The sequence below is a fragment of the Lepidochelys olivacea genome (assembly GCF_965140295.1).
Source record: "Lepidochelys olivacea isolate rLepOli2 genome assembly, chromosome: 22".
NCBI lineage: Eukaryota > Metazoa > Chordata > Testudines > Cheloniidae > Lepidochelys > Lepidochelys olivacea.
The window spans coordinates 15,317,859-15,345,604 of NC_140432.1; the positions used below are offsets into that span (position 1 = coordinate 15,317,859).

The 27,746-nt window shown below is 53.3% G+C and overlaps 1 protein-coding gene across 3 annotated transcripts in view; it reads left to right on the top strand.

The window, feature by feature from the left end:
* NECTIN1 (nectin cell adhesion molecule 1) overlaps positions 1-27,746 on the top strand; it is a 153,856-nt gene that overhangs the window by 69,418 nt on the left and 56,692 nt on the right. For 2 of the 3 annotated variants that reach the window (XM_084612076.1, XM_084612078.1), the window contains exon 5: positions 2,442-2,593. In XM_084612076.1, the coding sequence (XP_084468202.1) occupies positions 2,442-2,593 (152 nt within the window). Of the gene's footprint in view, positions 1-2,441; positions 2,594-18,030; positions 27,396-27,746 lie in introns of those variants that run through there. The other variant, XM_084612077.1, reaches the window with a different exon arrangement.

Here is a 27,746-nt window from a genome sequence, read left to right on the forward strand (position 1 = left end):
TTAGAACCCACACCAAAGACAAAGCTTGTAGCCAATCCTATAATAAAACCTTTACAGATTTATAAAATAGGAAAAAAGAGTTATATACAAGGTTAAAGCAGGTGAACATACCCACACAAATGAGTTACAATCTTAAGTTTTAAAAGGCAATGGAAGCTTTTATAATAAGCAAGCTCTTCATGTCCTTTCGGGTTAACCCAGGCTATGCAGCTGGGGATCTCTTGCTTATCCCTAGAAATTCTTGTCCCCCCGAGTCTAAGCAGCACAGAGATACAGTATCTTCTTGTTAGGGTTTTTTTTATTCACCTCCTGCCTTATGCTCTGAGCTGCAAACTCAGCTGATGGGAGAATCCACTTGCATAGCTCCTCTTCATGGGGAGGGGAGGGCAGAACAACCATTGCCTTTTGTCCTCTTTAATGTTGCACACTAGTCCGTCTCGTGTCGATGGACTTTTCCTGTCAGGCAGGACGTAATGCTTTCTGTTGGGGATCAGCACTTCACACTAGTTAATCTCTCTCCTCTCTGGTAATTTACACAGTCACAGAGGCTCACCATACAAACACTCAAATACTACCTTACAGTATGGGATACAGAATGTATAAGTGAGACTAATGCATGCAGCAGCTCACAAGCATTCAGTAAAGTCTAAACTGTAAACATATTCTTATAACTCTAATACCCATGTTAACAAGACTAACACACAGAGGGGCCAGACCAATTCCTCCCATGTGTTTGTCAGTGTTCCGATGAGACACAGGGACCTTGGCATGAGCTGGCACCTGGTTTGCCAGCCTCACACCCACCAGCTATGCTGGCAGATGTGTTTATTTTTTAATTGGGATCTTTGCTGTTGTATTGCAAACCCAGTCTCACTGGGTCTCAGCCCCACAGCTAGGTTTGGAATTAGACCACATTGAATTAGCCCAGCCCTGGTTTTAACAGATGTGGAAAACTGAGGCATCGAAACGTTAACATCCTGCCAGAGAGTCTGCATTAGGATTCAGACTTTGGGAGCCAGGGCACAAACCTCTCTTTGAGCTGCTTTAGCAGAACCCCCAGATAGTACTTGAAAGACTGGGAATAGGCAACAAAAAAAGAAGTTACTAAGTAGGCACATCTGATCAGGGATCAGCTGATTCCCCTATAAAAAGCCAAAGGAAGCTGCAGAAAGGGGATTCTCAGAGAGCTCTAGCAGAAGTATGGAGGCTGCTGGGACTTGGGGAGCAAGGTACAGGCAGGCAAGGCATGGGAGTGAGCTGATAAGAGGCTAAATGGATGGATTTGAGAACTTTATTTTGGATGCTGCTAATTGAATAAACCAGAATTTGAGAAGGTCTGTGAATGGGCAAAAGGGGGATGCTTAAGTAGAAGGTGGGAACCCTGCATTGTGGGCCTGGTCAGTTGTGCAGTGCTCCACATTGTGGGGCTGGAGGAGATGGAAACGACTGTCCTGCCAAGCTCCACAGGAATCAGCTGACACCATGGAGTAGTTCTCTATCTGTTCCATGGGGATAATAGCACTTCCCTGCCTCCTGGGCTTGTGAGGGGTGTCAGGGTGACTGGCCCCTTTAAGAGGGAGGGGGATCCAGTGCACCAGGGGTGTATTACCTGCCTGGCTTCTATTCCCCTCTCCCTGAGGCCCAGGTGGGCAGCAAGAAATCAGTCGCAGGTGCACTGGGCCCGGCTCCCTCTTAAAGGGACTGGTCACCCATGAGGATACATGTATTAAAGATTGGGGCATTTGGGTATTCCTGTAATGTAGAGAGGAGTCTGAGATAAAATGATAAACCTAACCACACCCACCCTCAAACCTAGCCACTCCCCCATCCCCAAATCTGCACCTATTTCCAGAACCACACTGGAAACTGATCCGTTTTAAGGCTCTGAAATATTTTGCTGGTTTTCCCCCCCCTTCTGGTGCCTGGCTGGAACTGGGAGTGCCGCAAATAAGGATGTTCTAGAAAGATTTGCAGAGCCAAGAGGTTTGTCTCTGACAGCTCAGCAACCAGGTGGTCAGATCCAGCAATAACATACCCAGGTATAGCTCCATTGACTCCTGATTTCTGCCAGTCTGATCCAAAGCCCATTGAAGTCAATGCGAGTCATCCAGCTAACTCCCTTGAGCTTGGGATGGAGCCCTAGGTGAGATGGGAATCCATGCTCCAAGCAGGTCAGGGGTCAGGTGGTAGTGACAGAGAGGGGTAACTCAAGCCCGTTTGCAGATGAAGAGAGGTAGACACCCGAAGGTGTTGGAAGGGAGTTGGTGAAACAAGGACCTGATCCCCATCCTGCTCACACCAGCGGCTCTGTTGAAGTCAGTGGAGTTATCTAGGCATTCGTGAGTGCACCAGCCTTGCCTGAGCATTGCCCATTGCCACACCGTGAGACCCCAAAAGAACCATCTCTGGGAACCAACCCCAATGCTATTCCCCCCCTGTAGGCTGAACGGCTCACTGCCCGAGAACGTAGAAGTCCAGAACAACACCCTCTTCTTCAAAGGGCCCGTCTCCTACAGCCTGGCAGGGACGTACATCTGTGAGGCCACCAACACCATCGGCACGCGGTCGGGGCTTGTGGAAGTCAATGTCACAGGTAGGAAAAACTCAGCCTATCCAGGAAGGGGCAGATTGGGGGGGGTCTCTTCTGTCAATTCTCCTGGAGCTGGACTCTCTCTTGGGGTATAACCGATAAAGCAAACAGGATCTCTGCTCTGCCCCTGCCCTCACGGGGTTTGTTTTCTGTGTGATGTGGGCTTGGATTTCATTTCATGTTTTCTCGGTCTCGCTTCCTTTTATACGCTGCGGCTCGTTTGATCTCACCGCTCTTTGTTTTCCTTTTGGCTTCTGATTCAAAGCGAGAGTTAAAGCTGGGATGTGTGGCGAGAAGTACTGAAGGAGAGGCTTCCGGGGTGGGGGGGAAGGAGGAGTGGCTCCCAACAAGGCAGTGGTCCGACATCTGTGGGCGACTCTTTGTGTCCCGTGCTTGTCAGTTTGAAGTGACTCAGCAGTTTTTCCAGTTGTGCTCCTTCCCTTCCAGCGCTGCTGCTCTGTACAGCCGTTAACCCTACCATCGCGCACAAGGCTGAGGAGACAAGCTGTAGGGAGATGGGCCACTTTCTCTAGGCTCCAGGAGGGAGTGACATCAGAGGGCCAGGAGTGAAGATGGTGATGTCGTAGGGTGCCATATGAGAAATCAGGCTAGCCACTGAGAGAGGAAGTGGCATCTGGAGGTGTTGGGTTAACATCCAGAGAGGAGGTGACATCAGGAGGCGTCCTGATGACGTCAAAGGGAGGGAATGGCATCATGTGGCGGTAGATTAATGAGGGAGGAGAAATGACATCAGAAGTTGTTGGTCTGACATCAGGGAGAAGTAACCTCTGGCAGTGACAGGCGAATGGCAGAGAAAGGAAGTGTCATCATACAGCACTGAGCTAAGGGCCCGTGCGGTAGGCAGAGCATCTGCTTGCTCTCGGGTCTTGGTGGAGATGGCAAGGAGTGGCTGGCTGACGAAGCAGCCCTGAGGGCCTGGGGTACATTGCGCTGCTGACGGTGTGTGGTTGGGCTTGTGACGTGTGTTCTGCTGGTGGGCGATCTCCCTCTCGGATCAGCTCAGTCCATGGTGGTTATAAAAAGACAAATGACCCAGTGTTGTTCCCAGCATCTGTGAGGAGACCATGTGCCACCCGGTGCCCTGGAGACAAACCTGCTTAGCTACCAGGATGAGAAGCATGGTATGAACATCTAGATAGGCAGAGCCAAGCCTGATCTCACTCAGCTGGCTTAATACAATGGCTGGAGGCCTCTTGCCCTGGGGATGACCTTTTCCACCATGCAGGGGAGCTCTGACGTTTTCCCCACGCGTTGGCCAGGCTGCAACGCTGCTGGGATAGAGAGAATGGGGAGAGTATACCATACCATGCTACAGCCAACCCAAGATGCCCAGCACTCTAAGCCCTGGGCTTAGCAGGGCACTAGTTCTGCCACCATGTGCCATAGCTGGCCAGCTGTTTGGTCTCCTGGCTTGCCTGGTTCCGATCTCCACTGGGGAATTTCCAGGCAGCATAAAACCCTATCCGAGGAACTGCTGCCAACTGGCCATGCAGAAAGAGGCAGAGGACTGATTTGCAGAGGGCTACTTCTCAGGCTGCCCTATGACAGGGGGCATGGGAAACTTGTGTCCAGTCCCTGAGGCACGCATGGGTCCCTGGTGGGGGTGGGAGGGGAGACAAGCTCCTGGGGCCAAGGCGGCTGCTGTCAGGCAGGTTGGGGAATCATTGCGCTGTTTCCTTTCTCTAAATCTGACCAAAGGCCCAAGCACTCCCATACTGTTCCCTCCAAGGCACACGGCTAATGAGACGCTCCGCAGACTGTGGGGGCTTCCAGGGCATGGGATGTTCAGAGCACAAGTGGAGAGCAGGGACGGGGCCTCCTGCACTTGCTGGGCCAGACAAGGGGCTGAGTGGAGTCAGGACACTGGGGTCCCATTCTCAGAGCTGCCACAGAATCCTTGTGTGACCGTGGGCACTTATGGGCAGATTGTCAGCAGGTGCCACTGTCCGAGCACAGAGCTGGGAGCCCCAAGGGCGCAGGGTTCTGGTTCCCGCCCTGCCAGCCTCTGGCGAGGTGGCTCAAATCATTCTCAAAAGCAGGCCACTCTTTCCAGATGCCTCATTCTTCGGGGAGGTGCCCGACTTGAGACATCTCAGGCCTGATTCTCAGAGGTGCTGAGCACCCCTCGCTTCCATAGATGCCCATTGCAGCTTGTGGGTGCTCAGCAGCTCTGAGAATTGGTCCCAGGGTGCCTCAAACGGAAATCAGTGATAATGTTGGTCTGGGCATCCCCAGTGCCTCAGCTTCCCCCGCCTAGCACGTGGGGACAATCACGTTTACTTTCCCTTGTGAAGCGTGTGGAGGTCTGTGGATGAAACAAGCTGTTGAGATGCTACGTATCATTCGTTAATTGCTGTTGGGGTGAACCTGTGGTCCAAACCGTTTACCTTGCGTCCTTATCAATTGAGCCGGGACTGGTTTCTGTTTTCCTTCATGGAATACTTTGCTGGTAAAAGGAGTTGGCATGGCAGCCTGAGCAACTGGGGACCTCTGCCTATAGACTAGATATAGCCTGCAGCAGTGGGGCAAGTAGCCCTGACTCAACATTGATGCGGGATCGTGTCTAGGGGCTGGAGAGATGAGCATCTCCGAGATCCATTCAGCCACTGGCCTTGTTGCAGGAGTACCAACAAGAGGGCTGATCAATGCCAGCCACTGTGTTCCTTTGACAACGTGGGCAACTGCCCTCTAGAAAGCACAGCTTATTTCATGTAGTCCCAAAAGCCCTCAAATGGTAATGACCAGTGCTCTGGGCTAGACCGGAAGGTGGAAAGCTCCCTATTTCCAGTGCAGGAGAGTAGATTCACAGCGCACGCAAGGGAAGGGTTTGGGGAAGACAGGGTTTCTTCATAGTGTTTCATTCTAATCTCAGATTTCTCTGTCTCTCAACCATTACTGTGTTGCAGTCAAAATATGCCCCAAGATGTCCGTTGCTGTGAGGCCTGTAATAGCAAGGCCCTGTTTCTGCTCCCATGTCTCTCAGCTGGCCATGCACAATTGCAGAGCCATGTACAATGACAGACACACATCTGCCTATCAAAGGGGCTTCCGCTGCCGCCCATCATCACACCGTACCCAGGTACCCTTCCACATGAAATCCCCAGCAATAGTGAAGTCTCTCGTGGATTTCCTGGTGTCTCTGGCACATCTCCCGTTTCAGAGTTGGCTAGGGTGTGGGGTTCATTGGGCAGATGGTGGCAGGGTTGTGAGTGTGGTTCTTCTAAGGCCTCACACTCTGGGGGAACCACAAACCCATGGGAGTTAGGCGCCCACTCTCACTGACTTCCAGTGGGAGTTGGGTGCCTAAGTGCTCTTTGTGCCTTGGTGGATGGGCCCTCAGCCCATGGAGTGAGCCATCCGGAGGGAATGGAGAACAGAGCACGGGAGGGGAGGGGGCATGTGTTGAGCAAGGGGAAGCAGAAATGGGCATAGCAGGAAAAGCTTCGGGGAATTGCTGTTTACCAGGCAGATGGGGCCCAGGGGATGATTAGCACCGAGGGCAGGGGAAAGCCATGGTTAAAATCAGTCTTTGGAGGGCGTTGGGGTAGGGCAGCATGGGGTAGAACAGCATCCATGGTGAGGTGACCAGCTGTGGCAGCGATGGGCGGGGGAAGCGCATGCACTGGAGGAGGCTGCGTTTGAGCCGATTAGCAGCTGACTCATTAGGCCCAGGATACGCAAAGTAATACCCTTTTAATAATTCATGGGATCTGAATATGTTTATCCAGCTCTCCTCAAGGGCTGATTAGGTCAGCGCTGGAGAGGGCTCAGCCGGCCTCGCTCGGCTATTACAGGTACATTTGTTTGGGGCTTGCAGGCAATTTAGGGATTGTCAGCGGACCACAAAGCCTCTTTCAAGAGCCGTGCGCAATAAATGGTGCTCAGTCGAGTGAGCAGCTAGCCTTGGGTAAAATAGAGAGGAGTCCAGTGTGGAGCCAACCCACCCCAGCTCTCGCCTCCCTCACACACGTGCCTGTCCCCCTCTCCTGCCATCACGCCCACCTGCTATTTGCCCACTCCAGACGTGAACAAGGAGGGGAATCGCCTGGCTAGTTTGGTCTCCCTCCTGAGCCAACTGGTGATTTGTTCTGGGGAAAGGCTGAAAGCTGCTATTAGAGTTATAGCACATTAAAAAGATTGATAAGTGGAAATTTAATATTTTATTCCTGCAATCTGTTCACGTAATAGCTTCTCCTGCCGTGCAGGACGTTTGTCGGTTGAGGCAAATCCATGTAGTGAGGCATGTAACTATTTATTACAGCTGGTTGTGGGAAATAATAAGGGACTCTTATTATAGACTCACTGTCTGCACATGTGTCCCTGCATGTCTAAGTGGGCTCTAGGGCAAGCAAGCCTCCCTGCAGGGGAGCATGCTCCATCATGCATGCACGTGCAGGCCTGGCTGTATGCACACGCTCACGTGCACCGGGGCTCAAAGGCACGTTTGTGTACAGTCAGGCAGATGCAGATTTGGGTACAATTGCAGATTCATGAGCAGTGGTGCACATGCGTCTCCGTATGATTGTGCCTTCACACACAGCCAGGCACAATTGCACATCCATGTAGAGTCACACACGTGCCCACCCATTTGGCCACACATGCATACACACGCACATGCTCGGACACGCTCATACATAATCACCGGCATGTGTGCACAAATGCACCAACCTGCGTCCACAAACATCCCTGCATGCAGAAGTGCACAAACCTGCCTATGCACGTGGGGACACTGTCGTCCCTGTGTGCCCATCTTCAGAGCCACGCAGCCTGTGCACATGGATCCTGGGGCTAGTGCATGCACATGGTGTGACGTGCAAGGGCAGACAACTCCCTGCGCCCACCCACCTGCACATTCATGCAGAGGGCGTGCACACTCCTGTTGGAAATGGCAGGGAGGGACCTGAAGAGATGTGGTGGAGAAGGAGGCCTAAAATCCTCTCTGAACCCAGCTTACTGGCAGCTGCATTTCGCAGATGCTCAAAGGAGAAGCGGTGGTGGTTCAGGCTCGGCTCGGCGTTTGGTCCAGAAGGTCTCAGCTGGGCTCAGCATCTGCATGCAGGATGTGTTGCTCTGCACGTGGTCTGGCAGCGTGTGGATATCTGTAGCAGTGCGTCTCGCTGCCCCCTACGGGGCTGGGGCTGGAGCAACGCAGCTGCAGGAGAGGAGTGGGTCTGTGTGTCGGGCTGGGCGGAGGGGAAGCAGGAGACCATGTGTATTGGCCTCGTTCAGCACAGGCACAGGGTGAGCGACCTCATTAAAACAAACCTTGCGCAGGCCTGTGAGCTCTGGGCACGCTTAAGCAGAGCTAGTGGAGATTAGCAGAGCACTGGGAGAGCCTGGCCACCCTCTCCCCCTGTCTCTTTCTCCTGCGCTCCCCATGCCACTCTCCCTGGAGGATCCCTCCTTGGCCCAGCTCCGGCCAAGGCTGCTGTGGTTCCCTACGGAGGAGCTCGTGAAGTGGCCCTAAGGAAGCATGGCCAGGCCACGTACTCGGCACGTGCATGGCCCGCGAAGGTTAAAGAGGATGGGGTGGGAGGTGGTGATGCTGAGAGGGGACAGGGATGAAAGAGGATGGGGACCCCGAGGGGAAGAGGGGGAAAGGCAAGAGACGGGACCAAGCTTCAGAGGGGTCCTCAGCTATGGCCAGGGCAGATTTAAAACCTGCCCAGGTGCCCCTGTGCTGGGTCAGTCCAGCTGCTCCACCACAGGAGGACCCGGCAGGGCAATGCTGTTCTCTGCAGGAAGGAAGAGGCCTGGGAAGGGGAGACAGGTTCCCCAAGCAGCTCCCTCGGGGTCTGTATGTGAGGGCCCCTCCCTAGAGGTCAGAGACAGCTGCCCAGCGGGAAGCAGTGCGAGGCAGGGAGCCAGGAGAGCATGGGGACGTCGCTATCGCTTTTGACTTTCTGTGGAAGGAGCTCAGATGCCAGAGTGAGGGGCAGCAGGATAAAATGGGCAGGTGGATGGAGAAAGGAAGTGTCCCCTGCTCCACCACCCCCTCCCTATGTGACCCTCAGCAAATGGATTCCTTGAACATCTTCCAAAACTGCCTCAGGCCTGACTTCCCGAGATGCGGCACACCCGCCAATCCCGCTGGTTGCAAAGGAGGTTGTGGGTGCTCAGCATCTCTGAAAACCCAACCCCCGGGTGTCTCAAGTTGGAGGCCTCCAAAACCAATGGCCCCTGTGGAGAACGTCTATCTCGTCCTTCTCCATGGGGTGGGGGGAAATGGGCACCTCCGTGAGGGGCTCTGTGAGTGCCAGAGGAAGGGATGTGCTCCAGACAGGTGAAGCTCGCGTGCCCAGTGTTAACTCCACACCCCTGCCTACGGGGGTCTCAGGCCATCTCGCAGTGGCTACCCAGCACGTTGTGGGTTTTCCTCTTCTTTCCTATCACTGATTGAATTTCGCCCTGCCCTGCTGCTTGTGCCCAGCGGATTCATGCCCCTGGTACATCGGCACTCCTGTGCATCCCTGAGACATACCCCCAGCCCCTATCGATTTGTAAGCGGCTGGTGGCATTTGATAAACGTGCCATTCTGCCATTGGCTCCTGGCCTCTCCTCTGCGGTGAGAGGGACCGTGGCTCAGCAAGACAGGCGGGAGGGGAGCAAGTGGAGAGGAGAGGGGTGCCTTGTTTGCTCTGCTGTGTGGAGAGTTATTTACTCACCCGCCGTGATCTCATCCCAGCAAGGTCACTGCAAACAGCCTGTGGGACTTGGCTATGCTCCGCACCAACCGAGCCCAGGCCCTGTGTGCAGCTGAGAGAGGCCTTTCCGGCAAGGATTTCACTGCCGCTAAGGAGCTTGGGGGCTGCCAGTAGGTGCACCCGGAGCTTGTGGGCTGCATGGTGTATCGCGCTCATCCGTGCAAACCCCTTGGGGTTCCGAACCCAGGGCAGCGGGTTAAAGGGGGCTCAGAACTGGGGGACTTTGTGGTGTAACCTGGCCGCTGGATTCTCTGCCAGAGACCTGCTGGGGGGGTAGTCTTTGACTGACAAGCAGTAGGTGACCTGACACTGAGATCGGAACCTAAGAGACGTTTGGCATCTGTCCTAAAAGCCGTCACAATCTGAAATGCCAGCAGCAGCTGCTGGACTCCTGGATTAGCTTCCAGGGGTGGTTTCCCTTCCCACCCCTGCACTCCCCTCCAGCACAAAGAGCAGGGAATGATGGAAAGGGAGGGGGCAGATCTTCCACTGGGATAAAGCAGCATTAAAGGCTGTGGGTCCTCACTGATTTACACCAGCTGAGGATCTGCCTTGTATTTTCTAAATAGCTACCACGACTGGCTTCATCTCCCTTCCCAGCTCTGTGCTGCTCTGCTGAGATCCTATTGTCAGCAGCCACAGGGTATGTGGGTGGATGTTCCACTGTGAATGGGCAGGGGCAGGCCCAGTTTTCTGGAGAGAATAAGAATTTCTAAAATCAAAGCCCTTTACAGAGGGTCTGGACTAGAATGCACTGATCCACCTGGACCCAATGGGGGTATCCCAGATTGGGGTCCAAGCTCAGAATTTCCCAGTGCACATAGTGAAATCTCAGGGGATTCTGGCCTAGGATGACATATCATCTGAGTGGTTTTTGTTTTGGTTTGCCACTCAGGGACAGAAATCTCATGGGAACAGCTCACCAGATCTGGGCTCTATCCAACCCTAAACCTGACTGAGCTCAAATCCCCAAACCTCAGCTGAAACCCAATCCAGATCCCAGGCCAAATGGGACATCTCCTTGGGACGTGCCTGGAGCAAATAAGAACCAAACTCAACCATAGGAAAACTCATCCAAACTCTAACCAAAACATTTTTGTTATAAAAAATCCTTCCCCCCCGCTCCTGACACACACACGCTTTCAGTACAGCCAGCCAACACTTTTGGAAATTTGGACTACATTTTTTCATGAAAATAGGTCACATTTTTCCACTGGGTCTAACTTTTTTTTTTTTCCTTTTTAAAGCATGATTGTCTCTGTGCTTGCGGAGTCCCGCTGGAAGCTGCCAACCCCCAGAAGGCAGCCAGCTCTTGCAGTATTCTCAGCCTTCAGCAGGAGCCGGGGGTAGCAGGAATCTCATGCGTTTCATTGACCCTGCCAGTTTCCCAGCCTGGTTTTGCAGACCCCAGTGGTTTGTTAGGCTTAACAGCTGAACTTTATCCAAACAGAACGACCAGGATATTGAAGACCTGCCAGTTGCTAGGAAAACATTCACTGATCTCCAACCCCTTGCCTGGCATCTGGTGTCATTATTTACTCCTCTTGTGCAAAGCTAATGCACAGCGGGTGTGAAATGCTCCCAAACCAGAGTGCTCTACCAACTCCTTTCACTCCCGTTTTGCACAGGTCTAAATGACAATGCAACGTGCCAAGCAGTGGGAGGCAGGGGTGGCTAGATTTATCTCCGTCCGTTTCCTCGGGGATCAGCTTGGCCAGAGACTTCACTCAGGATCTGCTTCTCCTTTGTCATGCTTTCTGGTGGGTTTTTTTCTTAAAGCCCCAGAACCTGGAGTCGCGTGATTGCTTGAGAATCTTGACTTTTATTTTAGAAATGGAGCAAGTTTCTAGTCTGTGTGGTTGCAGAGAAAGGCTTGGACAGGTGAATCCTAAAGTCTGAAAGACCAGAAGGAGGAAAAAACAGAGCCCGGAGAGTTGTGTTTTGTTTTAAATCTCATGATTGGCTTGAAAAAGATCCTGATTGGCAGGCGCCTTGCTCCTGATATGGGGAAGCCTGGGACTGGCAATGCTGTTAAGGCCTCAGTGGGGTTACTCCTGATCTCCCCCAGGGTGCAGCCCTCAGAGCCATTCATTCCCATGCACTTTCCAGCTGTGAGTCAGCAACAGGTGAAACCCACCATGAGATGTCTGGCTCCCCCCACCCTGGATCAGAGGAAACGTGCTCCAGTCTGACTATCCAGCCAAGCCTTTCCAAGAGGGGAAGAAAGTGCCCCAGAGGCCAGAGCTCCTTGCAGATGAGGCCGGATTGTCCTTTTCTTTGGAGGGATCAAAGGGAAGCTGTGGGCTTGGCTTCATTCCAGGGCGAAACCCAGAGCGACCCCTCATCTCTCTCTCTCTCTCTGCTCCCAGCTGCTGCCCCAAGAGGCCTGGCTCTTGGCATGGGGACAGGAAGCCCTGGCTCAATGCAACAGCTGGCAGAGCGCAGGAGGGGGAGAGAGGGGAGATAGTATTGCTCCTTTAATTCCTACGCATACAGCGCTCTCTGTTTTACTGGGGCTGGGGGGAGGAAGGGGGAGGAAGAATGTGTTACACTGTAGTAAAAGCTCAACCTATCCCTCCCCCCATCTCCCATTTCTCCACTGCTCCCCTTTCCACAGTAGCTTTAATGCTCTCCAGACTCTTCCTAATGGATTTTTCACATGGGGCCCAGCATGCTCAGCTCCGGGCAGTGGGATTGTGTCAGTTTCCAGGACCCTCATGGGCACCAGGGGGGAGAGACAGGCCATAGGATTCCACAAGCACCCAGGGCTGTCATTTGGTCCGTTTCATCCTGCCTGTGGAACTCAGGATTGTTCAACAGCCAGTACTCAGAGCCAGATCCTCAGCTGGTGTGAATCAGCATCGCTCCATTACCCACAACAGATCTATCAACGGCAATGGATCCATGCCAAGTAACTCCAGCAGAGGATCCGGCCCATCCTAAGTCATTATTTAGCTTCAGAGTTGAACGGTGGGGCAGAGGAGGGAGACGAGGTGCTGGGGCTGATGCCTAACTCCCAGCCTCGCTCTCCCAGCTGCTGCCAGGCGTGCCCAAGAAACGCCCAGGTAACCGCCACTGTGTGAGCCCAGCTCCCACGTGATTACAGGCAACGCTGACAGCAGGCAGGTGCAGCAGCCCCGGTGGGATGAGGGGGCAGGGGATTGTTTGCACTGAGCGCTTGGTGATAAAGCAGGGTGTGGCTGGGCAGCGTGGCTCTTGGAGAGGAGAGGGAGAGGAGCTGGCTTACCAGGAAAGAGCCCTGCTCTGGGTAGGATTGAAGGCTGAGGTGGGCTGGCTGACGCCTTAACCCCGCTGCTGTTCGAAGAGACTTGGTGCTGGGAGTTCAAATGGAGTAGGTCTAAAGAAGTCTGAGGCCAAGCTGCCCTGCCCAGCCCCATCCCTTCAGTCCTGAGCCCGTTTGGCAAGGCAAGAACTGGTAGGAGGAAAGCGAGCAGCGAGGAGCAAGGTCTAGGGTCATGGCAGGGCCTGAGAGTCGGCACTTGGCAGTTCTGTTCCTGGCTTTGCCTGTCGGCTTGCCACATCCCTGCTCTGTGCCTCAGTTTCCCTGTCTGTCAGTGGGGATAATCCCCTTTCCCAGCCTTTTGGAAAGTGCTCCAAGCCCCTGACAGGGAATGGGTGATCCAAGGGATCTCTGTGCTCTAGATCTGCCTGCAAGTCACAGCCCTGATGTGGAAATAAAGACCAGGACTTTCATCCCACCCTGCCACATCTCTCCTTCATCTGCTGGGCCAGGGCCAGGGCCCTGCCAGCCTTACTCTCCCCTTGGTCTCACCCTGCCGAGCACGTGGGGGTGCACCCAGAGGCTGGTGGTGATGGGCAGTGTGGGGTACCGCCTGCTATGGCGTCAGCATGCTGCTACCACCAGCTGGGGACAGTCATGAGTTTGCAGGTCTCTGCTGAGCAAAGGCACTAAGGGGTGCAAGAGGCCGTGTTTGGGGCAGCTGTCCCTGGGAACCCCCAGTCGCCCTGCTTGGCAAGAGTAGGGGCTGCTGGGTCACTCCTGGGATCCGTGGGGATTCGCTTCTCTCTTGTGCAGCGAACCCTGGTGGGAGGGGTGCAAATGAGAGAGAGAGAGAGAGAGAGATGCTGCAATGATTGCAGGGAACTGGTCACTAGCCCTGCTCCCCTCCAATCCGCTGGAGGACAGAAGTGGTCTCTCCCGCCACCCAGTGGCAGTGCCGGGAACGGCCTCATTCTTGGCTTCCCAATGAGCCCTGGCCCCCTCTCTGCTGTGTCACTGTGTTTCCTTCTCTTGATCTGCCCTGCCACTCTGCAATCCCCCTTCTCTCCTCTCTTTCTCTCTGTCCCTTCCCTTCTCCATATCCTCCCCATTTCTCTTGCTCTCCCTGGTTGACAAGCGGCAGGTGAAATTTCAGTGCTGCCCACGGTGCAGGAGCCCCCCTTTCCCTGCTGATTTGCAGTCATTCCTGGTTTTGCATTAGAACTGGCTTTGCGGGGGGGACGGGGACAGGGCTTCAGTTTGAGTGAAATCATTTCCTCCATGCGCAAGGTGTGAAATGCGACACTTTGACAAGTTAGTTTTCCCATCCAAAGCGTTGGGGTGGGGAGGGGGGTTGATGAAACGTGACATCTGGGGATGGGAGAAGAGGAACCGAACATTAGGAGATCTTGCGGGTTGGGGTGGGGGGTTTAAGGAGAATCATCCCATTTCCTGCCTTTGAATCATGGGGCTAACAAGACCGTTGGCGAGGAGACAGGAGCCAAACTCCCCTTCCCTGCTCGACACAGAACCACGGCCTCTCCCTTTGGATTTACCCCCTGGAGCCGAGAGGAGGGAGGAATCTGTACAACCCCAGAGACTTCCCCACCTCCTCATGTGGTACCAGTCCCCAGCTGACTTCCATGGGCAGCTCCAGGGGGAGAACTGAGCTCCCGTTTTCCACCAGCTGCTTGGGCCTGAAAAGACCTTATGACATCTCTGAGCAGAAGAGAGAGGCACCAATTCTGAACTGCAGCCAAGCTGAGTTTAGGGCTGGCGGGGGAAAGATCCAGCCCCCAGGTTCTGGCATTGGCTGGCAACCAGTCTGGTCAACTAGCATCAGCTAGAGCAGCTGGAGGGCTGCTCTGTCTTGTACTCAGCTGTAGTAGCCCTCTAAGGAGCCATCCCTGCCTCTGGGAATGGTCCGAGATCAGCAGCATTCCAGCTACACCCATGTGCCAGAAGCTGTGAGGGGAGAAAAGGCTGGCGTAGAGAATCACACCAGCTTTATACCCCCTCAAGATTCGCCAGTGTTGGGGTTACTCCCAGGGACTGGCCCCCCCCAGCTCAATGGGGCCACGGCAGAGGCTAGAAGTGGGATGGCTGAGCGTGCGTGCGTGTGAGAGAGAGAGGCTGAGCCATCAGCAGCTAGCATTATCCAGTTTCCATTAGGGATAGATGTCACATTTTTAGCAGTTGAGAGAAGAGAGGTTTTTAGTTTCGTCTGACTGGCTTTTCTGGACACACACACAGACACAGAGGCCTTCTAAACTGGCCGCCTTTTAATGTAGCTTGTCCGTTTTTCCTCTGTCTTGCGCTGGAAGGAGCAAATCGCCCCCAGCTGCGTGCACCTGTCCCATTCTGGCTGGCACGTCTCGCTGCAAAACCCTCTGCTACGATCAGTTTCATTGCCTTCCACTAATAACACTCCTAATGCAAAGGAGTCGGCACTGTCGATCCGGGACAATGCAAAAGAGGAGCAATTTTTGAGGGAAGGATGGAGATTTTAAATGTCTCTTGTTCAACAGCACAAACAAAACCTCTATCTCCGAGGATTGGGGAAGGTTTGAAATGAGGGACTAGCAACCATGGGTACATGGAATAGCTGCACTGGATCAGACTGGTGCTCCGTCCAGCCCAGTCTCCTCTCACCAGCTGCTTCAGAGGAAAAAATGCTACACTTCTAGGATAACCTGTCCCCGGGGAAAGTTTCCTTCTGAGCTTGAGGTTGGGATAAGCCCTGAAGCATCAGGATTCCTGTCTCTTCCCAAACTCTAGTTTGTTTGATGTTTCCTACAATCACTCATAAACGTCTAATCCTCCTTTGCACTCCTGCTTAGTGCTTGGCCTCTTGCGGCCATGAGAGCCACAAGCTCATCGTGATTGGTGTCGGGGGCGGGGGGAGGCATTGCCTTTTATTTGTTTTTGCTTTGCAACCATTCAGTGGTGGAAATCACCCATCGTTCTGCTGGTTGTCTGTCTGCCCGTAGTCCTGGCTTCTATTCCAGAGGGGAGTTTGGTGTTTGATTGGCAGCTGCATGCAGCAGAAGATGGGGAGGCAGCTGCAGAGCTATTCAGCAGTGAGGAGCAGCCCCAGGGCCTGGTGGAGCCAAATCTCCATGCTGGGGAGGCAAGGCAAGGCCCCCCTTGAGGGGAGAGGGGCTGCTCCAGTGTATGGCCTGGTCGCCTCACAGTGGAAGATGCTTAGAACTGGAGGGGTCAGACAGGCTGGCGAGGAGAGAGCGTGGAAGCCAGCGGGCCTGAGAGCAAGGGCAATGCTGCTGAGTGTGGAGGGGGGCGATGCGGTGATGGGAGGGGGAGCAGCAGCCTTGGGAGTGTGCATCGGCAATGCTCTGCTGCGGGAACAGTGGTGTAATGTTTTGCTTCTTTCCTCGGAAGGTCAGTGGGGCTGGATTCAGCTCTCGGCATGGCTGGTGTAAATCCAGAACAATGCCGCTGAAGTCCATAAAGTTGCTCTGGATTTTCCCCAGCTCCCCAAGAGCAAGATCTGGCCCCGTGTTGTGAGTGTTCGCATGGAAGGAATGTATCTTGACATGTTTCCAGACGGCTGGCTGGTGCGTGCGTGTCCTTTCCTGATGGGACATTCCTGGATGTGTCCTGAGCCTGGCAATGCCAGGAGAGACGAGGGGCTACTCCCCTGCACGCTCACTCTCTTTCTCTCCTCTGTCTGGAGCGGCCCCCTAGGGTAGTGTTGTTTTGAAGGCACTACTAGACAATGGCTAGAGCAGAGAGCTGGGAGTCAGGATACCTGGGTTCTACGCTCCAGTCCATCGCTGTGTGCCTCAGTTTCCCCATCTCTCAGACGGGGCTGGGGATAATGATACTGACCTGCAGTGAAGCAGCAGGTTTGGAAGTCTTGTTAGTAATTAGCTCTAGTTAGTAATTCATTTGATTAACGAGTTCCTTGGATTGGAGGCTCTATTAAAGGGCATCAGATGACCCTCCCTCCCGCTCTTGTGAGCCCTGGAGCAGAGAGTAGGCACACAGTACTGAGTCCACAGGAGGACAGGCCGCCCTGATGCAGCATCACTGCCAAGGCGCAGCCAGGACCGTTGGGGAAACAGCCCGGCATTCCCCTTCGCATTGAGGGCCCAATCCTGCATGATGCTCAGTACCTCAAACTCCCATTGGCTCCACAAGAGGTGGAGCATGACCAGCCCCTTGCAGGATTGGGCCTTAGGGGCTGCCCTTGGCAAAGTGCCCAGAATTTCCAGGTGGGCATTAACCCTGCCAGTGCACCACCCACAGCGAGGGCATTCCAGACCCTCTGCCGAGGACACAGGCACGTTCCAGGCAGATGGCTGCTGGCCCAGTGACAGAGGTTGGGGAAGGAAGGATGCAGACCCAGCTTTACTATGGCACTACCATGCAGGCACCCATGGAACTGGCATTCCACGGAGGAGGAGGGCTAGCTTTTTGTTAGGGGCTTTTATTGAGCCTAGGGGCCTAGCAGCTCGTCTTGCTCTCTTGGCCCCAAACCGCTGTCTGTGGTAACATAAAATATATAAAATAAACAAGGTGAAAAGGAAAATAACTTTGTTTCAATTTTCTTTTTCTTGAACTAGGCCAGGATCTCTGTGTGAACAGGATTAGCAACTGCAGTGCCACTGTACCGGCCAGAATAAAACAATAGAGGTTATCTATCCTCATGCTTCAGGGTGTAAATTGATCAGCAGCTGGGGTCAGGCAGGAGATGGCTCCATTACATGGAGTTGAATTACACAGATGCATCATCGGGTTTTCCATCTTCCTCTGAAGCATCAGACAATGTTGAGAGGTGTCTGAGACAGAGGGCTGGATGGGCTGCATTTGATACAGCAGGGAGGAGGGATATCAGGTTGGATGGCTCATTGGTCTGATCCAAAACCAGTAGATGGCCCACTGGTCTGTTCCAGTGCAGTGCGAATTTCTATGGCCAAACTTTTGCAAAGCAGGCTCCCTGGTTTGTCTGCGTCTGGTTTCAGTTGCCCGACCGGACACACCTCAGGCCTGATTCTTGAGGAGCACTGAGCACCTGGAGTTTCAGTCACCAGGAGCCGTGGGTGCTCAGCCCATCCCAAAAATCATGCTCAAGGCGTCTCCAGGTGGGCAGTCGAAGCACAGAGGCAGCCTGAATCCAGGCCCTGCTTTTGGAAAGCTGGGTTTAGATGCCGCCGGTGAAGTGGGCTGAGGTCTGTCGCGTGCGGGGCTCCTGCATGCTGCTGGTGGTGGTGGCTTGACCTGGAAAGCTTGCAATGGTGCGCGGTCCGCCTGTCACTAACACCTAGAACCCGAGCGCTAACCCTGTGTCGTGGCCGCCGTACGTAAGCTCCTCCCCTTCCCCGATTTTTCCCTTCCTTGTTCCTTACCCTCATCTTCCAAACAATAACCGATTGAAATGCAAGCCCGGAGCGAGGGTGCGATTGCACATGGATTGACACTGTTCCCCCTTCCATCTGTCTTTTCCTACCCAGAATTCCCCTCTACCCCGCCTCCCAACGATGACCGCAAATCAGTGACGCAGCCGAACATCCCCACGGCCGTGATTGGGGGCGTGGTGGGCGGAGTCTCGCTGGTCCTGGTGGTGGCCGTGGTGCTCTTTGTGGGGCTCCGGCGCCGGCATCACACCTTCAAGGGCGACTACAGCACCAAGAAGCACGTGTACGGCAACGGGTACAGCAAGGCCGGCGTCCCGCAGCACCACCCGCCCATGGCCCAGAACCTGCAGTACCCCGACGACTCGGACGACGAGAAGAAGCCGGGCCCGCTCGGGGGCAGCAGCTATGAGGACGAAGAGGACGACGCCGGAGGCGAGCGCAAGTTGGGCCTCGCCAACAAGTATGAGGACGACGCCAAGCGGCCGTACTTCACGGTGGACGAGACCGGGGCCCACACGGAGCCCTACGGCGAAAGGACACTCGGCTTCCAGTACGACCCCGAGCAGCTGGACCTGGCTGAGAACATGGTCTCCCAGAACGACGGATCTTTTATTTCCAAAAAAGAGTGGTACGTGTAGCTCACCCCCTCCCCAGACCCCCACTCACGCGCTCCCCCCCCCGCCCTCCAGACCCCGGCCGAGGGCTGTTTGCACATGCATCGCACGCGCGCACTCACATCCATGCACGTCCACTGCTGCCCGGCCCAAGGGAGCTCGACAGAGACTTGAGACGCCTGCCACTCACTCGGAGGCAACGGGGGAGGTGTGGGAGGGGCTGGTAGCTTTGCTTTTGGATCGTTTTTTGGGGGGAGGTTGTTTTGGTTGGTTGGTTTGTTTTTTTAATTTCTCCCAATGACTTTGTCCCCTTCTGTGGTGTTTGTACTGATCAGTGGCTTAGGTGTTACTATTTGCTTTAACTACTACTGCCCATCCTTGTATAATATGCCCTGTTTGTGTCTTAGTGTCTCTAATCGCCCTTCCTCAAAGATCCCTCCCGCTCCATGCCCCCCGAAACACTGGAATATGTTTGTATGTTGTCTTATTTGGGGGTAGGGGGAGTCCATGGGAGGGCAAAAAAACAGGAGGACCAAGGAGGGGAAAAGCACAAAGCAATGAAGACCTAGATGCCATATCAGATGAATTTTTTTGTTTGTTTTTTTTTTGTGGTGTTTCCATTACCCACAATGCGCCTGTGACAAGCAAGTCTGTGTTAAGCATGTCATAAACAAATTAGAATCAAAGGAAACTAAGCAAAATCCAAGGCGCACGGGGCTGTTACTGGCACAGGGAAATGGAGCTGCCGTTTTCTGCCTCCCATTTATTATCCCTTTACAGTATTTAAAAACAAACCAGCAAAAAGAAAAGGAAAAGAGAAAGGGGTGGGGGGGCAACCCTGGCCGTGGTGATGCTGCTGGTCACTGCTGGGGTGTCCTGTTGTTTAAAGACGTGAAGGATTTTTAGTTTTAGCCAAGGAGGAGTTAATTTCACCCTGTTTCCGATACGCGCCTGTCCTCTGCACATTCCTCCATGCCACAGTGATGGGAAGGGTTCCATGAAACACCCCTGTGCCCTTCCCGCAAACATGCTGCCTATGGGGATGGTGCCACCCAGCCAAGTGGATGGTTTCTTTAGGGGAACTCCAGCGCCATTCAGAATCAATGGGGGGCCTTTGTGTTGACTTCAGTGGGCATCAGGCCAGGCTCTTTGTATTTAGACTGCTAGCTCTTAGCAGTCATCAGTTTACATCCTTCCCCTTTGTGAGAGCATTGCCAGCCACATCTCCGTCATAATGATCCCTGCCCTTATGGCCACTGATAGCCTGCACCAAATAGCCCCTTGGGAGGCTGATTGAGCCGTGTGTGCTGATCTCCTCTCCCCCACGTTGAAATGTGATGGGGAAGTTGGAGGGAAGCTTGGATTGCTGCTACCCCTGCTGTTCTGTGGCTAAGATTTCAGTCTCCAGGGCTGTTGGTCTGACATGGACTTTCCACCAAGGCAGGATTCACTAGGTGTTTGGTTTTTTTGTTCCTTTATCAAATGGCTAAACGAATCTTCTGTTGAAAAAGAAATCACCGGTTTCAGAGGCGTATTATAATGGGTTTAATTCTCCCCCAGTGCCATATACGGGTTTCATGCCATAGACGTTGACGGTGGCCCTGCCGTACAACTGGGCAGCAGACTCGGACCCTTTATAATAATCCAGACCAAAATCCCACAGCCAGCTTCAGCCAGACTCTGCTCCGAAACCAGCTCCACGGTTCCTGGCTTGAGCCAGGTACAGCCGGCCTTGACCCAGACCATTCCCTCAACTGATTTATTTCATTACTGCTATGGGAGATGGGAAATCAGATAACTCTATTGTAATTGTTCTGGCTTTCCCTGGTGGTTTCTGGGCTTCTTGGGGGAAACGCCACAAGAGTGGCGGTTCTTGGGGTGCTTCTGTCCCCATCGAAAGCAGGATGTCCTAGAGATCTCGGGAGAGACAGTCTCCACAGATCCAGGGGTTCAGAGAAGCCACTAAACTTTCGGGTGTCCATCCATCGCTGACAGGTGAATCCATACCCAGGGAGACTGAATTCTACCTTCACTTCAACATAGGGATTTGGGGATCTCGGATTTCTTTTTTCGTACTACTGAGCAAATGCCCCATTGAAGGAAATGAAATCCCCAGCATCCCTTTGATTAGGTACCGATTAAAGGCGCTGTTGTAAACCTGCAAACCCGAAGGGAGTCAAGGCCTCACCCGGTCCTGCCTAGGGATAGCAGCACATATTGGATGAAGGCGCACCGCCGTGATATGAGACTCCCAGCACATGGCGGACACATAGGGGGCCCGGGATAAAGACAGAGCAGAGGAAGTAACTTTATACTCCTGGTGGATCTCAGTCAGTCACTTACCCTCCTACAACCTTGCTGTCACCTCGGGTGGTCTGTTGGTTCCGTACTGTACGGTGCATCGTACAGTAGAGATGGGAACTTGGCTAGGGACCAATCCCAAACATAGGGGCTTCTGGAGTCAGATCTGACTCCAAAAAGGGCCAAACCAAAATCCTAGGCCCATGCTAACCCCAAACTCTGGGACATCCAAACTCCAGCTGCAGGTGTGAATTTGGCAGCTCGGGCCCACCTCTGAATGTACCTGCCCACATGGGTGAGCCAGAACTTCATGCAAAATCCTCAGGCCCAGTTGAGCAGCCCTTGTGTCCTGGATTAACAACCCAAAGCAGCAGAAGCCCCCAGTCCAGGGTCTGGCAAATTCTCTTACTGCTGAATCCCGCAGAGTTGCCTCAGGGTAATCCCAGCTCATTCTCATGTGTTGCTTATCAGCAATATACCTGTTTGCAGAATCTCTGATGGAGTGAATCCCCAGTCATCCTGTTTCCATCCCTCCTTCCCTTCCTGATCAGTTTTCCTGGCTATCTAGATCTCCTTGTCCAGCTGAGGAGATGGATGTTTATCGCCAGGGGGAACATGGATACAGATTCTCAGCAGGAGGTTCAGTAGGGTGCATGGAGCCAGAGCCAGGGAAGCAGGATTTGATTCCTCTTTGTGATGGTTTGTTTGCCTGTATTTGAACATGATACGTCCCCTGTTTCCAAATGACTAGGTGATGGGATGGCATGTTCCCTTTGCGCGTAGCGTGCAAATGTGAAGTGAGGAGATGTGCCCAAATTTCCATTTGCACGCTCATATGTGAAAGCAAATTAAGTCACCACACCAGCGCATGCACCCTTTTTTAGACTTGTGTGTAAATGTGAACTGACCAGATGTAAGAGGGTGTCTTGTTTGCACACTCGCAGGCAGGAGGTGAGGTGAGGTAAGGTGTGGTGTGAAGCAGGGAGCTCCCATTTGCACACTTAGATGGGAATCCTGCCCTCTCGTTAATGATCCAGAGTGTGTGTTTGTGTGAGACTCTCGCACCTGTAGGCAAATCAAGGGCTCTTTAGAGCTAGGGAGACAGACACATAGCGTTCCAGTGTAATGAGGAGCAAGCTTACAGCCTTGGGCAGACACAGTAGGCTGGCTCAGGGCGCGGATCAGGAAGTAAATGTGATAGATCATAGACAGGCGGATGGCCATGGGGGAGCGAGGGCTGAGGGGAGACACCATCGTCATTGGTAACATCACCTCCCCAGGGGTTAATGGCTCATTCACCCACACGCCCCCCGCAGGGTGTGATTCCTAAATCCCAAGACCAGCAGGGACCACTGGGATCGAGTCTGACCTCCTGTGTAACACAGGCCAGAGACCTGCCCCTAAAGAATTCCCAGAGCAGATCTTTTCAAAAAACATGGCCAGTGATGGAGACTCCACCGTGAACCTGGGTAAATTGTTCCCACGGCTAATTACTCTCACTATTCAATGTCTATGCCTTATACCCAGTCTGAATTTGTCTAGCTTCAACTTCCAGCCATTGGGTCGTGTTAGACCTGCTGTCTCTCTGACTACACCAGGGCCAGTAGAAAAGACGAGGGGGAAAAATATACCCAATGCCACCCCCAAACGGGGCCCTGCCTGCTTGGCTAGCTGCACTCCTCCCCTCTGAACCAAGCAGGGCCCACCTCCCCTTGCCATCAGCACATCTGGCTTGGAAGCTACACCTCAAATCTGCTCATTCCACAGCGTGAGGTGGTCCCAGGCACCCCACTGGCTTCCTCTGTCCCCACAGCGCATCACCAGGGGCAGGCCTGGGCCCTATGGCCATGGAAAAACCAAGGGCACCTAGCTCCGTCCCCCTTCTTCTCAGAAGAAGGATGCTTCTGGCTCTCGTTACTGGAAGGGTGACCATTTATGGGGTCAGTTAATTGGACAAGCGTCCCTCATGGGGCCTTAATTAGTGAGCCTAAACGATTCGCCATTAATCTGTAGCGAGGAATAAGATGCCTCATGAAAAATTATGGATTGACAATTTGTCTGAGAGCTGCTGGGATACAATAACGAGACCCTGGGAGTCCAGCCCTTCTGCTGCTGCTTGACCCTGGGAGTCCCGTCCCTGGGAGTCCAGCCCTTCTGCTTGTGGGGGGCGGGGCGGACAGTGTCCCACCTATTTAGGTCAAAGGGGCTGTCGCGGCAGGAAGGTTGTGAAGGGGAGATGTGTAGCGGGCTAAACTGAGGACGCTGTTCGTTCTGTGTCCCAGGGCTGCGTGGGAGCTAATGGTTTAGAACTGGTACTCCTTCCCCACCCCAGCGACTTGAGCCTCACAGCCCAGCGAGGTTAGCCTGCCCACGAGACACACCAGAGCTTAGGGGTCTGTTACAGGAGTGGCTGGGTGAGGTTCTGTGACCTGCCATGTGCAGGAGGCCAGACTAGATGATCACGATGGTCCCTTCTGGCCTTCAATTCTGTGACCTGCGCTAACCAGCAGGTGCAATTAGAGAGGAAGCCTGCCTGGTGTTCAGGGCCCTGAGTCAAGGGATGGGGAATCCCTGCATAGCTCTGCCACCGGGAAGTCACTTAACCACTTTGTGCCTCGCTGTCTCCGATAAGGGCCCAGATTCTGATCACTGTCGCGCTGCTGTAAAAGCGGTGTTGGCTTGTGACTCCTGTTTGACAGCGCGTGCCCCCATTGGCACCAGGCCCAGCTGCTGGGCAGTGGCAGTGAGCGGTCCCCATTCCCTGAGGGATGATGGTGGTCATGGCGCGGGTACGCCTCACTCCAAGGAACGAGGGCTGGTGGGACAGTCAGCCCTCTGTCATTCTGACCCTCAGTCTGTCACTTGCCCCCGTGAGCCAGGCGCTGAAGTCAATGGCCTTGCACTAGTTTAGGCCGGAGAGCTGCAAGTGCACAAATCACATGGCTCAGGCCCATGCTGGTAGTCCCAGGTCTGGCCTTTGGTTTGGACAGACACGCCACCCCTTGCTTCCATGCTTTGCTCTTGGAGATTTGCCCCTGGTGGCACACAGAGGCTGAGCCTGGGAAGATTGGCAGAGACCCTGGGGGAGGGGGAGCAGGTTTCGCCTTCCTCTGCAGTGGGGGGGGCCCATGGGTCACTTACAGGTTTGAACTAGAGTCAACTAGGGTGGAGTCTCTGTAACTTGAAGTCTTTAAATCATGATTTGAAGACTTCAGTGACTCAGCCAGAGATTAGGGGTCTATTACAGCAGTGGGTGGGCGAGGTTCTGTGGCCTGTGATATGCAGGAGGTCTGGTTAGATGATCACGATGGTCCTTAAAGTCTATCAGTCTGTGAGAACTTTTCAAAGTGCCAGTGAGATTCAGTTGCCCAACTCCCATTCCTTTCAATGGGAGCTGAGTGTCCAAATCCCCTAGACAGCTTTGCTGATCCCGGCCAAGGCCTCTCACCTTCCTGAGACGTGGCACTTTCATGCTGTGAACCCAGGCTTTCTACCCCTGGGGAAGGCCAGGAAGATACATTGGGGTGGCCTCCACCGCGGAGTATTACTAAGGGAGGGGGTCTAATTTCCAGTGGGAGATCCAGGGCTAGCTGCCCTTGTGGCCGTGGAGAATGAGTTCCTAGGGGGCCGTTTGCAGAGCTAGGGTTTAATTCTCCGATACAGTCCCCTTTCTAGCCTTCCTCTCTGTTAACCAGGCAAAAGAGCACAGGTTTCCATGGAGGCAGGAGACAGGTAGCTCCGCTCTGCCCCTTCCCTACAGCTTGCCTTCATGTGTGCTCCTCCTTCCCCTTCCATCCACAGCCTCTTTGGCTTACCCCCAGGGCAGACTGTTATGCACTAGCGCAGAGGGAGGGGGAGCCCATTAACCAAAAGGGGGAACAGGAGGCCTTGCTCAGGAGTTTGCATGTGGCACTGATTTTGTATGGTTTCCCCATCCGCTGGAGCCACTTCTCCATGGCATTGGCTGCTGGCACAGGTAGCTCCATGAGTCAGAGCCACCCTGCCCCTAAGAGCAGAGCACAGAGAAGAAGCCCGCCTAGGGAGCACAGGGGAAGAAGCATACTGGAAGGGACCTTTTGGGTATGTGCATAGAACCCAGATCCTTGCAAGTCATATTGCGCATATCTGTGCCCACAGGGAAATCCTAGAGTTTGCTGAAGATATCTGTGCAGCCCTAGCCAGCCCTGTGTAAGCAGTAGTCCCTGGAAGGTCCACAGGGAGAAGGGATTGTTAGAGCCAGGCAAGGATATGGGCACGGAGGTTGCAGACAAGCAGCCCAACCCTGACATGGTAGCCCAGGAATTATTCTCCATGCAGTTGCCATAGGGAAAGAGACAAGTGGGGAGAAACAAAGCCTCTAGGACCCAGTATCACAATGAGAAGGTGAGGACAGCAGGATGGAAGGGTGACCCGCCTGATAAAGAAAGGCCTCATTATATGGCTACAGGGTCCTACTCCCGGGTCCAGAGATGGCCCATTGGGGAAATTAAGGTGAATTTGGTTTGAGCTATATGCCAGCTTCCCTTTCCCTCCCACAGGGAGCTGTGCACAGGCAGACATGTCTCCTCCTGCAAACTAAGTTGAGTCTGTATTATTTGTATGAAAACGCCCCAGCTGTTTTCCTGCTGGGGTCTATGTCTGGGATTATCCATCACAATTCACCCCAGTGATGTTATTTTCCCTGATTTAATTACAAGATTGTTTAGTGGTTTGTTCCTGTGTTTTTGTAAATCATTTTTATTCAAGTCAGAAAAAACAAAAAAACAAAACTCCATCTGAAGTTTTCTTTAGGAAACAAACAAACACAAACAAAAATCCAAACGTTAGAGCTGAATTGATTGCAGAGACGGCAGGGACAGAGGAGCCTTTCCTGGCTCATTGTCGAAAGAAACTCAACGACTGTTAAGCACAGATCGCTGAGGAGGAGAGAGAGAGTCAGTATAGCAAATAGAGATGGGAGCCACTGGCTCCTTCATTCTCTCACACACATGCAATGAGTCTCACAGTTCAATCTGCTGGAGGAGGAGGGCTGAGAGAAAGGGGGTGCGGTCTCCATTGAGTTGTGTAGGTGGACACGTTTGTAGCATGCCAGCCGGGCTACCCAAACAAAGCTCTACTAGGAGTTTGTTGTGAAGAAGTGGGGGCTGGGACCTACTCCAGTCCCAGGTTTTTTTCCCCAAGAGGAGGCAGTGCAGGGCGTGTTGTGGAAGTGCTGACTGGAGAGATGCTTAGAGCTTCTCCAGGCCAAGCAGCAGGAAATGCTGTGGAAACACTGGCCGGTAGAGAAATGGAGAGTTTCTACAATCCCAGCCCAAACCGACAGCTGTTGGAAATGCTGGCGAAATGGTGGGTGTTTGGAAGAGTAGACCAGCAGGAGGGGCGGTGGGGAATGCTCCAGCAACATTGACTGTGCGGCTCTCGTGGCTATCCCAGTCCCAGCCTCTCCCAGCAGGAGGCGCTGTGGGGAACGCTGCCCGCACTTCTCCGTATCCTACGTGGCTTTTACGATAGCACTTTACCCCTCCCCCAGTTTGTGACTTTCTTTTTCTGTTTTGACATGATCCATAGTGACTTAGAGTGACTCGCTTTGCGTACGAATGCGTTTCCCTGCACAGCACCCCCTTCCACCAGGAGAGGCAAGGAATGTGTGGGGGAGGGGCATGGGGGTGGGTGGGGCAGGAGAGGATGAGGCTGTCAACTTGCTCCGATCGAAATCCTGCCTCTGACCGTCATTCCTGGAACTCGCCCACCACTCTACAAAGGGCCAACCTTGCAGCCATTACTCACCTGAACGAGCCCCGTTGAAGGCAATGGCCAGTCTGAGATTCACCACCGTGCCAAAGAACCAGCATCAGTCCCGGTGCCATGTTATCCCTTAAAACAGGGTTTAAGTAGGAAGTAAGAGGGGACGGCCCAGATCCCCAATGGTATTTAGGCACCGAACTGCCATTGGGCTGAGGATCTGGGCTGCAATGCTTTGGGCTGGTCCTCTGCATGGGGCTGAAGTCCATCCATGAGCAAAGGTGGCAAGACCAGGCCCTGCAGAAGGGGCTTGTTCCATATACATTCGCACAGCGCGGCATTCCATATGTGACCTACGTGAGGGTGAATGTAAGTGTAATGAATAGAGGGGGCCAGATTCTCAGCTGGTGTAAATGGGCGTCCATGGAGAGCTGCTGCAGCTGATCTGGCTCGCTCTTTCTTTTCTTTCCAGCCTCCAGTGACTTTTTTTTTTCCTTGCTGTAATTATCATTGTGGAATTAAAAAACAACCCTAAAAAAAAATAAAACCCCCTTGCATTTTTTTGTAATCTGTGTTGTCAGTGCTTTTGTAAAAAAAAAAATAATAATGTAATGGACTGAATTTGCTTTTATGATTTTTTGTTTTGTTTTCCATCCTTTGTAATAATTTTTGGTGGGGGGGCGTTTTCATGGTTCTGATTGGGGGGGGTGTTGCTTCACCCTCCCTTTTACTTGTATAAAATAAAGTAGTGGGTCAGCTGTGGAAAGAAATGTACTTTTTTATAAATAAAGAATTTTAAAAGAAGCAGCGCGTTTCCTTTTCGACTGCGAAGGTGTCTCGCTGCAACGCGTGGCCGGGTGCAACAGAATCAGGGGAAGCTGCGCCTTTCCACTTGCCATGATCTTTTCCGTGATATGCGGTGCTTTCAAACGGGACTGCTTGCAATCCAAAGGGGAAGAAGCCAGCCCAGAACCCATGACTGTCACAGGACAAGCTTGGAGAGATCAATGCACTGCAGGCAGGAAAGGGTGCCTTGCTAGAGAAGACCCTGGAGGCTACATCTCTACAGGCCTATTGATTGATCTCTACATAGGGAAAAACCCAATCTTTGCCATCCATTGTCTGTCTGTCTGCCTACAAACAGCTTGCCAGGGA